The 15,554-nt window shown below is 47.7% G+C and overlaps 1 protein-coding gene across 3 annotated transcripts; it reads right to left on the bottom strand.

Moving 5' to 3' along the window:
* Positions 1-1,630: 1,630 nt before the first annotated feature.
* Positions 1,631-13,827, bottom strand: LOC309516659 (cleavage stimulation factor subunit 2-like). 3 transcript variants are annotated; one of them, XM_082195425.1, is made up of 15 exons: positions 13,669-13,827; positions 12,535-12,613; positions 11,644-11,813; positions 11,386-11,522; positions 10,610-10,729; positions 10,284-10,481; positions 9,819-9,933; positions 8,987-9,031; positions 7,487-7,546; positions 6,920-7,061; positions 6,274-6,443; positions 5,391-5,848; positions 4,229-4,354; positions 3,573-3,709; positions 1,631-2,142 (listed from the first exon to the last, which is right to left on the bottom strand). In XM_082195425.1, exons 1-14 carry the CDS (start codon positions 13,724-13,726, stop codon positions 3,587-3,589), a joined length of 2,001 nt encoding a protein of 666 aa, XP_082051551.1. In that variant the 5' UTR covers positions 13,727-13,827; the 3' UTR covers positions 1,631-2,142; positions 3,573-3,586. The 3 variants fall into 3 exon arrangements, with proteins under 3 accessions (XP_082051551.1, XP_082051552.1, XP_082051553.1); XM_082195426.1 differs by having other exon boundaries at positions 9,819-9,930; XM_082195427.1 differs by lacking the exon at positions 7,487-7,546.
* Positions 13,828-15,554: the final 1,727 nt, after the last annotated feature.

The raw sequence follows: 15,554 nt of genomic DNA, 5'->3' as shown, positions 1-15,554 counted from the left end.
TGGCTGGCTGCCTGAAGGCTGGTGGGGGGAGATGCTTTGGACTCCAGTGCTGCCATGCCTCAAGCTAACATATGTAGAGTGGGTGGCACCCATGTTGGGCAGGCTTTGCTCTATGTGCATTCATTAAAAGAATGGGAAACCTCCGCACAAGTCTTAAAAAGGGGCCATTGATTCTGGGTACAGGGAAGCCTGCTTTTATAAACATCCTCAAGCATCAGCTACATGTTTTGGTCTCTGTTTCCCCCTCCCCTCCATGTTTATGGGCTTCTCATCCATCTCTCACCTGAGCTCCTGGGCCTCAGTAAATAGGACCCATTCGAATTCACAAAAGTAGTGTATGGAAGAAGTGGGCGTTCACCAGCCCCGATAACGTCCTCTTAATAGCATGCCATATTAAGAGAGAATGAGTGCACAATATAGCATTCTCAGGAGTCACGGAACAAAGTTCTCTCAGCAGGCTGTAAAAAGTTCCCTTTTCCAGAAGTGCTGTGTTTCTTGTTTGGATTAGCTTTTACTTTGGTGGTTAAACCACCATGGGAGAATATTAATCTAGTGCAGGGTGGATGATGCAATAGATTGATATAGAGGAGTGTGATTTCATGGGATTCTTTATCCAACTCTTTCCTGAAACAGGGTAGGTCTCTTTGGAGATACTGGGCCAAGACACCTGCTCCTCCAGTGTCTCCGATGACACCTTTGCTAGACCATCACTTGTTTCACAAGTTATGCAAAATGTTTGACAGCGGGAAAGCTGGGTTTTACCATTAAATAGTTTTATAGAGGAGCAACTCCTTTATCAGATGCCATCCAGAGAAACGTTCTGCCTATTCCACCTAATTGGTTCTTTATACACCAGGTTCTTTATTTAATAAATCATCCTGAGATCAAGTCACGCAACTGAAACTCTCATTTTAATTTTTAACAATGAGAGCTTTCCAAACTGTGTGTCACGTGAATGTTTCCCATGCTCCTCCTGGGGCTGGAAAGGGGTTAGTTTAATTCCCAGTTTCCTAGTAAAACTAAATTACTGTGTTTCGAAATGATGCAAAACTGAATTACCATTTTGCGAAGCGATACATGTCTAAAAAGTGTGTCACCAACATGAGAAGTTTGGCAAGCTCTGCTCTAAACCATGTAAGATTCTGTCTTACACCACTGGTGACTTGAGGAAATGCTGGGAGGCTGATTTAAACATTATTGATTGGGGGGGGAGGTATGTTATGTGGGTATCTCCAATTGTGAAACCCCTCTTTTTATTCGTAAAAGAAATTATGCTGAAACTTATTCATAAGTGGCATACTGTGCAGAATTTTGGGAAGAGGAAGTGATAAAAGGGATGGAAGGGATGTCCAAACCCAGGCCAATACTGCCCATATATGGTGGGAATGTCCTTATGCTTTTAAAAATTCTTTTTTGACATTGTTAATATTGCAAAATATGACATATCACTTGATCCAAAACAGGCTGCTCTGGCTCAATTCAACTGTTATAAACACCTTCCAAGATTATTGTTGTGCACTTTGTGACTGCAGCCAGACTGGTCATTTCTGAGAACTGGAAATCCTTTACTAGAAAGCTTTTCACAGAATGGATCTCGCAAGCTAGAAGGAAAACAAGACTACAGACAATGTGAAGAATTATCTGAATTTTTTATTTCTTACATAATGACAAAAAAAAACACATGTTATCATCTGCCTTCAATACATATGCATCAACAGAGCATCTATTCTGGAATGAAAATATTTTGGCAACTCCTTGTCTTTTTGTAATCTATGTTGTTTCTCTCTCCCCCCCAAAGCATATTTCATTTTTTATTGTTTTTGTATTTTCCCATGTTTATGAAAACCAATAAATACACTATAAAAAAGAGAAAGAATGGCTTTGTGAAGACCAAAGCTGATCTTTGCCCTGCAAGAAACAGGGAGAAGAGACTGATGAAGTGAGTGCAATGCAGTTGTACAATAAAGCCATGGGGGTTTCACTCAAATCCAGGACAAGTTTTTAATCTGGAAGTAAACAGAACAAGGGGAAGAACAGAACAAGATAAATTGAAATAAAATTCTGCTCTAGGCTCAGGAAAAGAAAGGGCATCCAAGTAGTCTTCAGCGCCATTTTCAACATATCTTAGGCAACTTTCCAAACCTAAGACAACAAAGAGGATTCTGTTAAGAAGAGGGACTGTGCTCCCATCACACCAATCCCCTGCAGAAAAGCACCTAAATGGGGATTTCGGGTGGATCCCTGAAAGCAGACGGGGAAACAGCTTTTCAGCCTACTCAGAACTGGTGGAACAAGGGGCAAGAGTTAAAACTGCAGAGAACTTGGCAAAAGTTTGTGAAGGACATCAGTGCAATTAGGCACTATTGAGTGCTGAGAGGTGCCGGGGCCTAGAAGGTTGTGAAAAAGTCTGGGCATGCATTGGTTTGCAGCTGCCTGAAGTCAGGGGTGGTGCCTTGCTTCTGCTCAGGCTGCTGGCTAGACTCTCCACCAGATCTTTTACAGCCAGCATGCCTCTATTCCGTGCCTGCCATCATTTTCCTTGGGCTTTTCCAGCATGGTTTCCCCCATATGAAAGCTCCTGCAGAAGTGCAACAGAAACACGCTGCTGCGGCAGAGTCATATTAAATAACTGTGCCTCTTTGCTGTTCCTTCATAAAAATCTAGGATTGTGGGCCCAACCACCCCCCCCCAAAAGGCACAATGCTCCAAGACCTTCTCCTGTGCAAGAACCATGGAAATGGTCGGGAGAAGATGAGAGCAGGGGTGCTTGCACACCTCCCTTTATTTTGGTGGGCTTTGACAGGAGAGCGCAGCACTGGAAACAAAGTAATGATCATGAATTGACAAAGTAATGATCATGAATAAAATGCGCACCCCACCACCGAGACCATACCATTGTTACTATCCAACCTCCCAAAATTTCAACACCTCTTGCGATGGTTTGACCCCTTTCCGTTTTAACACTACAAATTCTACAAACACCTTCCATATCTCCTCAAAATAATTTTTCCTGTGTATTCCCCATCTTATCTTAATGGCACATGTTAATTTATCATTAATAGCTATATTCCACACCTCTTTATACCATTCTCCCATTTTATATTCTGCTTGCCCCTTCTACTTTTTAGCTATCATAATTCATGAAGCTATCAATAAATTTGTGAGCAAGTCCTTCATAGCCTGCGAACCTTCCACCCCATCGTAAATTGATAATAATGCCAACTCTGGACTTTCAGTCAGCTTTAACCCAGGCATCCCCAACCTGCGACCCTCCAGATGTTTTGACCTACAACTCCCATGATCCCTAGCTAACAGGACCAGTGGTAAGGAATGATGGGAATTGTAGTCCAAAACATCTGGAGGGCCGAAGCTTAGGGATGCCTGGCTTTAACTCAATGATTTCTGTTATCTCCTTAAACACCCTTTGCCAGAAAAATTGTACATATTTACACCCCCACCACATGTGATCATAATTCCAGGTTTCCTGGCATCCCCTCCAACATAACACCAAATATTCATTGTTTTTTATTTAATCTGACTGCTGAACAACCATTTCTCAGCTCCCCTCTTACCCAGAGAGTGCAGATCAAGGGGCGCTGGTGGACTTCTGTATCTGCTCTTTCAGGATCAGGATGCTCTGCCTTTGCTCTGGAGGCAACATAGCTATCTGGTCTGCCGTCAGCTGGAGGACCTGCATGATGAGTGCGGCCTATGAAGAGATGATAAAAACTGAAAAGGGTGTATTCAGACCAATTGTTGTTTTTTTCCTAGAAAGGATTTGGAAATTGAATTACACTAAAAAATAAAAAAAAATCTAATAACCACACACGGGCAGCATATTACATGCCAAAAGCTAGTTTGAAAAGATCTGCAAAGCACATTGTGTTGTAAGTTGAGGGATGCACTCTACAACAATTTCTCATTCCAGAGCCTTGAAGCCACCACTGAAAACACCTTGCTCCTACTACCACCAATTTTGCCTCCAACAGTGGCCAGCAGCACTTTCCTGGCCTCTTGCCACTGGTGCTACTGGGGAGTCCTAGGAGGAAGGGGTGATGAGGTGGAGGCACACTGGTGGGAGTGCAGGATTGGCTCCACCAGTGCATCTGAACTACGCTGACCTCCCCTGTGATGGAAGGTCATGTAAGCGCTGCCACCCTTTCCTGCTGACCGCTACTGCTTGCCTCTTTAATGGAGAACTCAAAGAAGACAACAATGTTTGGCTTACCTTTTCATGATCCTGGGGTGTTACCTGGTTTTGGCCAGGACTGAACCCTCCAGGCTGGCCAGCTGCTTGTACGCTTGGTCCTGGCATGCCTCCGGCCTGCATTGCTGCGGCAGGCATATTAGGCACCTGTGAACACAAAGAATGATTTCTGAAAACGTATTGCCCCCTCCTTGGTCACATGGATGCAAATGGATAACATTCACAGGGTCTCTGAAAGGAGCTCCAGGTCCTACTAGCTGCACTACCTCTGAACACTGAGCTGGGGGGTGGGGGGAACCATGGGAAAAGTAAGACAGCAAGCCTTTGATTAGAAAAGCACATGGGGACGTGGCCGGTAGCAATTCACCAACCACAGCCAATATAATTTCCGACCACAACTTCAAAAGAAATAGATCACCACTCCTGCTCCCTTCCCCAATGCATGGATTTCCCAGCAAACGACTTAGAAAGGATTAAGTATAACTGTTAGGAAAAGCTTGGTAGAGTATTAGGAGAGAATCCCTAATTTCCACAGTCAGCTCCCCAGCTAAGGACTCAGCTCTCTCTAATGATCTCTCATACTACTGGGTTCTGAGCTTTGCACTAGGAATTGTTCTCTGCTGCAAAGGCACAGGGCCGGCCAGAGTGTTTGCCTTTCCATCCAGCACAGGGGTTGGGAACCTGTGACACAACTCCCCACCTTCAAATGTTGCTGGACTATGAATCTAGTAATCACCGATCAAACTTTGCTGGGGCTGATGAGAGCTGGAGTCCAGCAATCTCAGGAGGGGCGCAAGTTCCCCATCGTTGCTCTAGAGCACGGTTTCCCAAACTTGGGTCTCCAGCGGTTTTTGGACTACAGTTCCCATCAGCCCTGACTGCTGGTCCTACTAGCTAGGGGTGATGGGAGTTGTAGTCCAAAAACAGCTGGCAACCCAGGTTTGGGAAACCCTGATCTAGAGTTTTATCTAAGCGATCAGTCAACCCTGAAGCCGCTTCTAGCCTTTGGTCAGGAAGCAACTAGGGGGAGCATTCAAGTTGAAGATTCCTCCCTCCCTCTTCCACCTCCATTTGGAGATTGGATTGTTATGCCAATTGGCTGGCATGACTAAGTGAGGCTGTCCTTGCACTGGCAACAAGGACCCTCAGTGAAAATGCAACAGACCATGGTTGCCCCACATACCTGTCGAGGCCCCTGCGAGACAGTGGATGCCATGCTAAGAGGTCCAGGGCCTTGAATGCCTCCAGTCATTGGACCCCTTGGATTGGGGCCAGGGCCCCTAGAGTCCATGCCTCTGGGTTCCATCCCCCTGGGTGGCTCCATTCCCCTGGGTGGCTCCATTCCCCTGGGTGGTTCCATGCCTCTGGGGGGCTCCATCCCCCTGGGCTCCATGCCCCGAGGAGGTTCCATGCCTCTGGGCTCCATCCCACGAGGCTCCATGCCCCGAGATTCCATTCCTCTGGGCTCCATGCCCCTCATTTCCATCACTCTGGGCTCCATTCCTCTGGGCTCCATCCCTCGGGGTTCCATGCCCCTGGCATCCATCACTCTGGGCTCCATTCCCCTGGGCTCCATCCCTCGGGGTTCCATGCCCCTGCCATCCATGCCTCGGGGCTCCATTCCTCTCGGATCTCTTCCACCTGCATTGAAGACCATCAAACTTAAGACATCTGATAGACGGAGAAGCAAACCTGGGTGTTACTTGCCCAAGTTAGGGGGGAATTAAATAACTGATTGTACCAGTTTGATTTTTAACATTTTCGTGGCTTGATTTTGTGCGTGTTTGTAGCCTATAGGGTTTGTAGCCGGGGAAGTTTTGCTTTGGGGCGAGGATACAATTTGATCTTCTAGAACATGGTATACTTGTATAATTATTTCTATTCGTTATTGTGTGGTTTATTGTACGAGTTATTTTATTATCTGCATCTGTTACAAAGGGGAAAAAACACTAACTGATATTCATTTCATATATCACTTCCCTGAGGGATCCTTTACTGTTCTGGGATTTATACCGCTGGCATTAAATACACATCCCTTTTCATTTGACCCTGAAACCGTCTCTCACCTCGGGTGTCCATCATGGGACCTCGTGGCTCTCCCATCAAAGGCCTCGGTTCTCCCATTGGCCCACCTCTCATTTCGTGGGGGGGCGGTCCACGATTGTCATGACCAGCCATGTGGTGCATGGGGGGACCCTGGTGAGGAGGCCCCTGGTGCGATGGCCCAAGGTAACCCCTGCAGAAGAGGATGGGAAGGGAGGGGGTGGAGGAGGAGAAAAGACATCAAAACCCAGTTTCCATTCTTCTCACACAGCAAACAAGGTGAGACAATCTCTGCCTGGACTTCACCCCCTTCCAAGAGGCAAGTAGGAGGCTCAAATGTTATTGCATTACAAAAAAATATATGCACTGCAACAAAACAACATTCTGCACACATAAAAGAAGATGGCCGGCAGAAGAGTTCCAGCCTTGCTACCTTCCTGTTTCTTTTGTGAGAGTTCCCACTTGCAATACAGTGGCGCAACTCAGACAGACCTGCAACAAACCACCAGGACTACAGCTTCCCCTTGGGGCAAGTCCCCAGGACTCCAGAGGAAGAGACACAGTTGCTTCCTAGTTGTATTTTTAGCATTAATGCAAGCAGTCTGGGCTACCAATAGCCTACCATTATTATTAACACCCACTTTAGAAGTTCTAGGCCATTCTGCCTACCTGGGTTCCACTTCTCCAGTGACTGACAGCAGAGTTCCCCCACGTGGATCATTTGGGGCGTCTCCCAGAAGGCCTCGGGGTGGTGGACCACTAGCTGGCATTGGGCCACGCTGCATGGGGGCCCGTGGATCCGGCATGGGCACTGTTGGGAAGGCAGACGGCAGGGGGAATTAAAATCATGGGAGAGAAGTGTGATTCCACTTTGTGAGCATCAGCCTCACTTTGAGAAGGAAGAGGGGGGAAAGTCAGGCTTCACAGAGGGCAGGTATGCACAGAGAGATGGGTTAATTTCAAAAGCTCCAGGCTTTGAATTAGCTGCCACATACTCAACACTTGTGTTGCCACCCCAAGTCTTTGTTCACAACAGGAGGCCGGGTGATCAAACGAACCTGCAACAGGGAGCCTCCTTACACAAAGATGGTGTTTCTCCCTCTCCCCACGGCAGCATGTCCCACACCACTCTCTGAGCCATGTGGCCTACACCCCCAAAGTAAGCAGAGGCCTTGTCTTGCATACTCCCCCCAGGGCATGCAATGAACAAGGGGAGCCAACCGCAACTACAGGTACCTTGTACTCGCTCAATAGAGGAAGGCCTGGCAGGTCCCACGGGAGAGAGCTGCAGGTTCCCTGGCCCGGCAGCAGGAAGAGAGGGAGAAAGAGCAGACACATCAACAGGAGGTGCACTTGCTGCATCTGCGTGTGCATAGACGCACACCTGCCTAGAGTGCCCCTTCCTCTTCTTCTGGCACAGCTCTGGAGACGCTTCCCTTTAAATGAAGGGAGGGACCACTCCCTCAGAATATGATTCCATAGTGTGGCTGCGCCTACACTTTGGAATTCCCTGCCTACCGATGTCAAGCCACTAGGCCTTCACTGACCTCTTTTCCACGCCTGCTAAAACGTTCTTGTTTAGATAAGCCTACCCAGGTGGCTAAGTATTTTAACTTTTGCAAGCTTTAAAGTATGGTTGTAGAAGTTTTCCTGATTACAGCAGCCAACGTAATGCTTTGCGTTTCTGTTTCTTGAAAGTCTTCATGCATGGTAGCTTTTTATTCCAATTGAAAAGTAGACTTTTGTGCATTTCCCCCCTGGTCATTTTATGTTGATCTTTGGACTCGGAATAACTATACGTAAAAGTTTGATATAGTTCTCAGTGCTACTGACATTAGGGGCCACATAGCTGCAAACAATAACAAGACTCTAAGGAGAAGCACATGAAAGAAATTGTCCCATTCTCTCCCTTGACTCGGGGCATCCATTGATCCTTCAGTGTTTATCTGGACCTCCTTTCTGGTGGTGATCTGCATCAGCCACCCAGGAGGAAGTGTGCTGGGTTCATACATAACACCAAGTCATAGTTTAAAACAAACCATAGCTCCAGATAGTGGTTTGTTGACAGTGAAGAAACTATCGCTCAGCTTCTGGACAGGGTTCACACACAACACACACAGTAAACTATGGCTTAGCATTATGTGTGAATCAGGCCAAAAAAAAGGCTATACAACAAATGTGAATGGGGACTCTTTGAGCATGAGAAACACAGGTACAAACCCCGTCCCCCCATTTAGCAACAAAGCTCACTAAAGATGCCATCCTTTGCATGGCTTATTGAGAATAAGCTCCACTGAACTCAGAGCTGGGCTATTGGTCTCTCCTCCTCAGCCAGTTATTACTGAGAATAATACTACAACTTGCCCCTGGGACCTGACAGGAAAAAGTAATAAATAAATGCAAAAAACAGACTTGTCCATCAGCTCCATGAGCTTCTGGGAGCACCTGGAGGTTGGAGCTTCAGGGCTAAAATGGGATTTGCAGGCTGGCTCAAAAAGGCAATTCCAAAAGGATGTTTTGTTACTTGCTGCAGAACCAGAGGTACATTTCAGTGCAACCAGGTGGAATAACAAACATGCAGCAACATCTACACACACACACAAACCCCTTGGCCTCCACCACCAGAACAAAGCAAGCCCATTAACTTTGTATGAAAGAAAAAGGAGGGAGTGGGAAGCATTTCAAGGAGTAACGCCCTCTGCTGGCTAAGTGACAGAAGGCAGCCATATGCTTTACCTTGACCACGTTCCAAGAGCATCGGGCCACCCCCTGGCATGCCACCTGGGGAGAAAAAGAGCCGTGTTAAGCAAAGGAGGCACTGGGTTGATTATGAGGGTGTGCTGGGAGACTCAGGGATTCAAAACCAGTCTTGCAAACAAGCCAACAAGTACCCTGCAATTTATTTATGTTTACTAGTCCACTATCAGACCAGAAGCCTGTGTTTCCATGCTGGATGAGGAAAGAAGGAAAGGCTTTCCTTCTCCCATACCTAGCACAGAAGTGGGCTGCAGGAGGGAGGATGTGAGCAACCCATCCCTCCTCCGCTGGCTCTCTTGCTCCCTCGCATGGAATTCTTGAATGCCTGCGTTGTCAGATGAGTTGTTAAATAAAAAGCTGATTTAAAACAGCAAAGTGAAAGCCCAGCAAGGCACACAAAAGACAAAGATAAATAAAATAAAACCAAGAAAAAAGGGGTTTTTTAAATGTTAAAAAATGAAAATAAACAAATTGTATTGCTATCATCAGATCACGAAATATTATCAACACCAATTATCTCAATTTTCAACCTGGCTAAACCACTTAACGCTATGCATGTTTCTTAAGAAAGATGTTCGACATTCACTGGTGCTGACCCAGAGTTATGTGTGCAAAGGATTATAGTCTTCCAATGTTGCCCTCCTTGATTCCACTTGCCATGTGTGGCCAAATTCAGCCCTTTCCTGCCCTGAGGTTTCCTATATCTCCTTATCCCTGGAACCCAGAGACCCAGAGTCAAAAATTATGACTGCCAAATCAATTACAGATGTTGGGAAAGACACCCCCCACCCCCCCACAGAGAAGAACTCACCTCCAGGAGCCAAGGGGCCGGGGCCAGAGCTTGGCATTTGCCCTGGGGCTGGCACTCCTCCCTGCATGGGTGGCTGCATCATAGGGGGGGCTCCATTGACATGCATACCCCCCTGCTTGGAAAGAGGGAATGAAAACAGATTGTGAGGCCTTATTCTCACTCAGGTGGGCAATTGATTTCTGGTCCTAAGTTGGTCCCTACTTTATTAACCCATTTAAATGCTAATGCAACGAATATAGCTACTAATAAAGGACTAATACAAACTATGAAATTTATCAAATTATTTATAACGGATATATATTCATGTTCAATAAAGGTTTAACTAAAACCATCATAAAAACAACAAATAGGAAAGGACATGAACAGATTGTGACATAGACAACTAGCATATCATTTACAACTGGGAAATAAAACTCAGCCCACAGAGCAAGGGAGAAGATTCTAATCAAAGCAACAAACTCTTACTATTGGTTGTGGCTGGGAGGAGGGGACGTTTGGCTGGTTCATCTGTGCATTTGGACCAGGCCCAGGCCCAGGCCCTGGTCCAGGCCCAGGCCCAGGCCCGGGACCTTGCCCAGGCCCAGGCCCCGGCCCTTGTCCTGGACCCGCTTGCAGGCCGCTTGGAATCAGAGCTGGGACGCTTGTCTGCCGATGCAAGATTTTCTAGGGAAGGGAAATGGCAGAGTAAAGCCTATGAAGTGTTCATGTTGCAGAAACACATGGCCCCACCTCGGGGGCAACATCCCACTCCCCACCCCGCTTCCCCAAGGCAAGAGATGTCGCAAGCATACCAGAGCGATCTCCGGATCCACAATCCGCATCACCACCTGGGCCTGCAGCAGGGCGTAGGCAAGCTGAGGGTTCTGCAGCAACATGCTCCGAGCCTCCTGAGGACTGTTCTGGACACAGAGCTGGAGAAAGAGAAAGGATGGGAAAGCACACAGGGCAGCTGGACTGAAATCCCCCAGCTTTTAAAGCAGGTGTGGAGAACCTCTGGCCCTCCCAATGTGGCTAAACTCCAACTCTCATCAGCCCTAGCAAGCACAGCCAATGGGGCAGGGATGATGGAGAGCTGTAGTTCAGCAATATTTGGGGGGGCATAGAGCATTTCTCCCCAGTCCAGGCTGATAATAATAATTACAAACTGCTCTTCATCAAAAGATCTCAGGACAGTTCACAATTAGAAACACACAAACTCTAGAGAGAAGATGTAGAAAACTATTTCAGATCTCTGGTAGCCACAGGGAATTCTTCTCCTCTGCAACCACTATGGAAATGCAAACTATGGGTGAGCCTCTCAGCAGCGCAGTTAAAACCAACCAAGCATTTTTTTTATCAAGCGGAAGTTTGGAGTCGATATTGAGTGCTGCACCATGCCTACGTAAGACTGTTTTGGCTTCTGTGCTAGTTGTGGCGAAATAAGCTTCTCTTTGCAGCTAGAGTGAGAAATGGGTGTGGACTGGAGAGGAAAGACTAGCCTACATGGACTTCCTAGCCACTTACGGCTGCTACCAGGTGAGCTGTTAAACACTTGGCTTGACTGCTCTCTGCCATACTGTCCACTGACCTTCATCTGCTTCATCAGTTCAAACATCTGCTCTGGTGGGAGGCTGGCAACAGCCCTGCTGATGGACTCGGGAGCATCTTCAGGGTTCACAGGGTCTCCGTAGGGCGACTCAATGATGGGGGCCCCAGTGCCCAGGCCTAGTAGAGAAGATTGGGTTAGAACCAGAGATCTTCATCTTGTCATGCACACCTTGACTGGCAGCGCATGGCAGCTGCTGCCTCCCCACCCTCCCACCTTCCACAAGGCCTTCAGACTCACTCTTCAGCTCCTCTTTGTTCTTCTCGCTGGCTGCGTTGTCCACACGCAGGGCTCTCCCACTGAACTCACGTCCATTCAGATTCCGCATGGCACTGAGTGCCGTCTCCTGGTCTTGATATTCACAAAAGCCATAACCTTTTGGTTTGCCCGTCTCTCGGTCATACACCAATCTAGCCAACAAGCACAGAAAACAAACTGTAATGAGCAGAAAGGCATGAGAGGGAGGGGAAAGGGTTTTGTGAAAGCTGGGGATCAGGGGCACTGCAGTTGGGCTAACTGGCTATATACTGTCCTACTATATAGGAAACTACCTTAAATCAGGTTAGATTATTTGTCTATCCGGTTCAGTATTATCTACTGGCAGCATCTCTCCAGGGTCTCAAAGAGACAAAAGCTTTCCCCCGTATATGATATCTCAAGGACAGGGAACCTGTTGCCCTCTGAATGTTCTTGGACGGCAACGTTCATCCTCTCTGACCACTGGGATTGTGGCAAATGGGAGATATGAGTCCAATGACTTCTGGAGCACCACAGATTCCTCATCCCTGTGCTACCTTAACATTTTATTGGAGGTTTGTAATATTTATATCCCACCTTTCTTTCACGGAGTTCAGGTTGGTATACATAGCCACCCCAACCCACCCATTTTATCTTCACAACAATGTGAGGCAGGTTGGACTGAGAAGTGCAAAAGACTGAAGGTGGGATCTTCTGCATACAAAGTGCTTAATACTTCTCAGTTAAATTTCTTAGCCAAGATTCCCCACCCATGACTTAAGATCCTCTGGTATCTACTACCACCACCACCCATGCCACATCCTCATCCAGCTTTCTCAGCTCTTCAGACTCAGCTTCTCTGATTCAGGAAATCCTAACAGGCATATGTCTCACCGGAAACTGACGACAGGCCCAACCTCTGAGAAAATGTCCTTTAACTGCTCTTCTGTGGCTTCATATGGGATGTTCCCCACTATTGGAGAGATGGGAACAGATTGTGAGCACCAGCAGCATTACTGGAATAAGTGGGACATCTTTTCAAACATAGGTCAAGGCATACATCTTCCATCAGGAATTTGGAAATGGAAAATGGTTTTAGTGTTGGTTATTTGTTTCCCAGTCTCAATTACTGAAGGCACTGATTAAGCAGAGTTTTGAAGTATTTTATTCAGAACCAATCCTCCAGCAAAGAGTAAGAAACCCAAATTAGACCCTGGGCACTAGATCATCTCGTGTTACTGCCCAGCTTTTACAAAGTTTACTCTCAATTTTAGGCAAGAGGCGTTAGAATATGTATGCATTTGAAGGCAATGACCTAGCAAGCAAACGGTAGGCCATCCCAACACATACTTTACAATATTTGCTAAGCACATGGAGAACAGCATACGTGAGGGAATGATAATCAACAACAAGGAACTAAGCTCATTAGTTCTACTGTTTCTTTCAATAGCAGTGTACAAGGGAAACTTAAGAGAGTCTTTGGAAGCATCCTTGGAACAAAGATTGCCCATGACTACTGATCTCCCACTGCAATGCACAGCTTGAAATGGCAGGTTGGGTAGTCTTTTCAGGCAGCACAACTCTGGCAAAACTATGTGCTATGAGGCAAACACAGTTTCCCTTATAATGCCTAGGGATTTGTATCGGGAGCTAATGTCCAAAATGTTTGAAAGGCACCAACTCTGGCAAAGCTGGACTAGAGTTGACAGAACAGCGCTGTGCACGTAGTCTCTCCATGGAGTCGGAGGTAAAGGGGAGGTGGGAAAGAGCCAGAGCAGCCACTGCTCTTCCCACCCCAAACTTCCTCGCTATACCTCCTAATCTCCCTTCCCTCCCTCTCCCATCCCTACCTTCCTTCCTTCCTCCACTTCTACCTTTCCTTTCCTTTCCTTTCCTTCCCCTTCCCCCGCCCCCTTTCCGCCTTCTCTCTCTCTCTCCTACCCTTTCCTCCCCCCCACCTACTTTCCCCCGCCTTTGCCAAAGTGGGGGTTGAGCGGGGTGCTCTTCCCGCGCCCGCTCCGCCCTCACCGAAAACGGAGCGCAGGGACCGGTCCACGGCGGGATCCCGCACGGAGAGCCCCGCCATCTTCCTCCGCTCCAACTTGTTAACGCCTCCTCCTTTCTTCTTGTGGGGTCCCTTTCTTCCCCCTCCGCCCAGCAACGCAACCCACAAACGTTCGTTCCGCCTCTCAAGCCGCTTCAAGCCCAGCCCCTGACGTTGATGTTTTAATATAACGTTTTCCCGTTTTCTTCCCTCCCACACGCGCCCGGCGCTTTGATGCGGGGCGGGGGGGGGGGGAGGCAAGCCGATTTCCACCCTGCTTGTTTCTATGGCCGGGGTGGGGGGTGGAGAGGTGCGGGTTTTTTTCTATTTCTACTTTGGGGGATTCTGAAATAGCTTCCGTGTGTTTTGCCTTTCAGGCGCTCCCCAGAATGACATAAAATGTGGGGTTATTAGCGTCGCAGTCTGGACCAGGCAGTCTTTCATCGCGTGTGTGCAACATTAAATGAGGCTCGGGTAGTTTGCCCCCAACAAACATGGCGGCTTTAGGGCCTCGCTAAAGGGCGGTAGCCATAGCAACCAGACGACGAGTCCGAAAAGATGGAAGGGCTCCTGTCTCCTTTTGCAACCGCTCGAGAGTGTGCCATGGCCGCGCGAGAGAGAGCGGCGCGCAGGCGTGGCTTGTGGCAGGGGAAGAATTTGGGTGTTGCGCTGTTTTATTAAGGAAGGTTTTAATCTTTCCCGCGTGGAAGTGGGACTCAAAAGACACGAGTGGAATTCCTCTGCAGCTGTTATAGATGCAGGAGCCGTTTCTTCACCGCGGGGTCGTCTGGGGTATGAATGGAGCCCTGCGCCATCAGGGCGACGGGGCAGCCGCTGCCCTGCTTTAGAACCAAGGAATGGTAGAGTTGGGAGGGACCCCCAGAGTCATCTAGTCCAGCCCTCAGCAACAATGCAGGGGATCTTTTTGCTCAACGTGGGGGTCAAACCCACGACCCTGCGATTAAGAGTCTCGTGCTATACCGACTGAGCTATGCCAGAAACCATACATTTCAAGCCCCTGATGGTTTTACATAAGGAGCCCTGGGGACTGTAGTTCCCTAAGGGCGCTGAAAACTGTGGCTCTGTGAAGGGAATACGGCAGCACCCCCGGGGTGATGTGTATTGGGTGCGCGATGTGGATCCACCCTTCCTTAACACTAAATCCGGCCCATTGGCTGTTGGCTTCCTTCTCCATATTGGCAAGTACCAGAATTGGGACAAAACCATATTTAGTTGGCTCTGCCTGTCTTTGGCTCCACCTGCTGCTGGGCTCCCTGTCTTCCTCTATCAGCCTCCATGGCAACCAAGGATGGAGGCACCCAGGAGCTCAGTAGGGCTGAGGGACCTTGAGTTGGCTGTCCATATAAGAAAAGAGAGTATTGGCAGGTGTAGCTTCTCATTAGAGAGGATTACTGTCCTTTCTTTTTTCTTCTTCACCTGGCTATGCTTCTAGCACAGTGTCTATTAGGAAATATGCAGTCTGCTCCTCTGCATGTCTCCTTAGAAATATGTCCACTAAGACTTACTCCTGAGTCAAGAATACATAGGATCACAATTATTGAGGGGTCAGGTTGAGTCCTTAATGCAAAGGTACATTTTTGAACAACTTGAGCTCTTTAAGAAATAAATAAAAATGTAAAGGTATTGTTTGTAAACACTGAATGAGCTTCATGGGTGAGTGGGGATTTGAATCCTGATCTCCCAGGTCCCAATCCAGCACACTCACCACTCCACCACACTAGTTCTCAAGACCAGGTTACCTGAAAATGGTCTCCTCCTGCTGCATATTCCTATCCTTCTAAATGCTTGTGCCCTGTACATCATGACCAGTCAACTGTAGCTCTCTTGCACTTTCTCTCTCACACAAAGC

This window comes from Podarcis vaucheri (assembly GCF_965113315.1).
Source record: "Podarcis vaucheri genome assembly, chromosome: 13".
Classification (NCBI taxonomy): domain Eukaryota; kingdom Metazoa; phylum Chordata; class Lepidosauria; order Squamata; family Lacertidae; genus Podarcis; species Podarcis vaucheri.
Note: the sequence above shows the minus strand (reverse complement) of the source record. Positions and strands in the feature narration are given on the sequence as shown.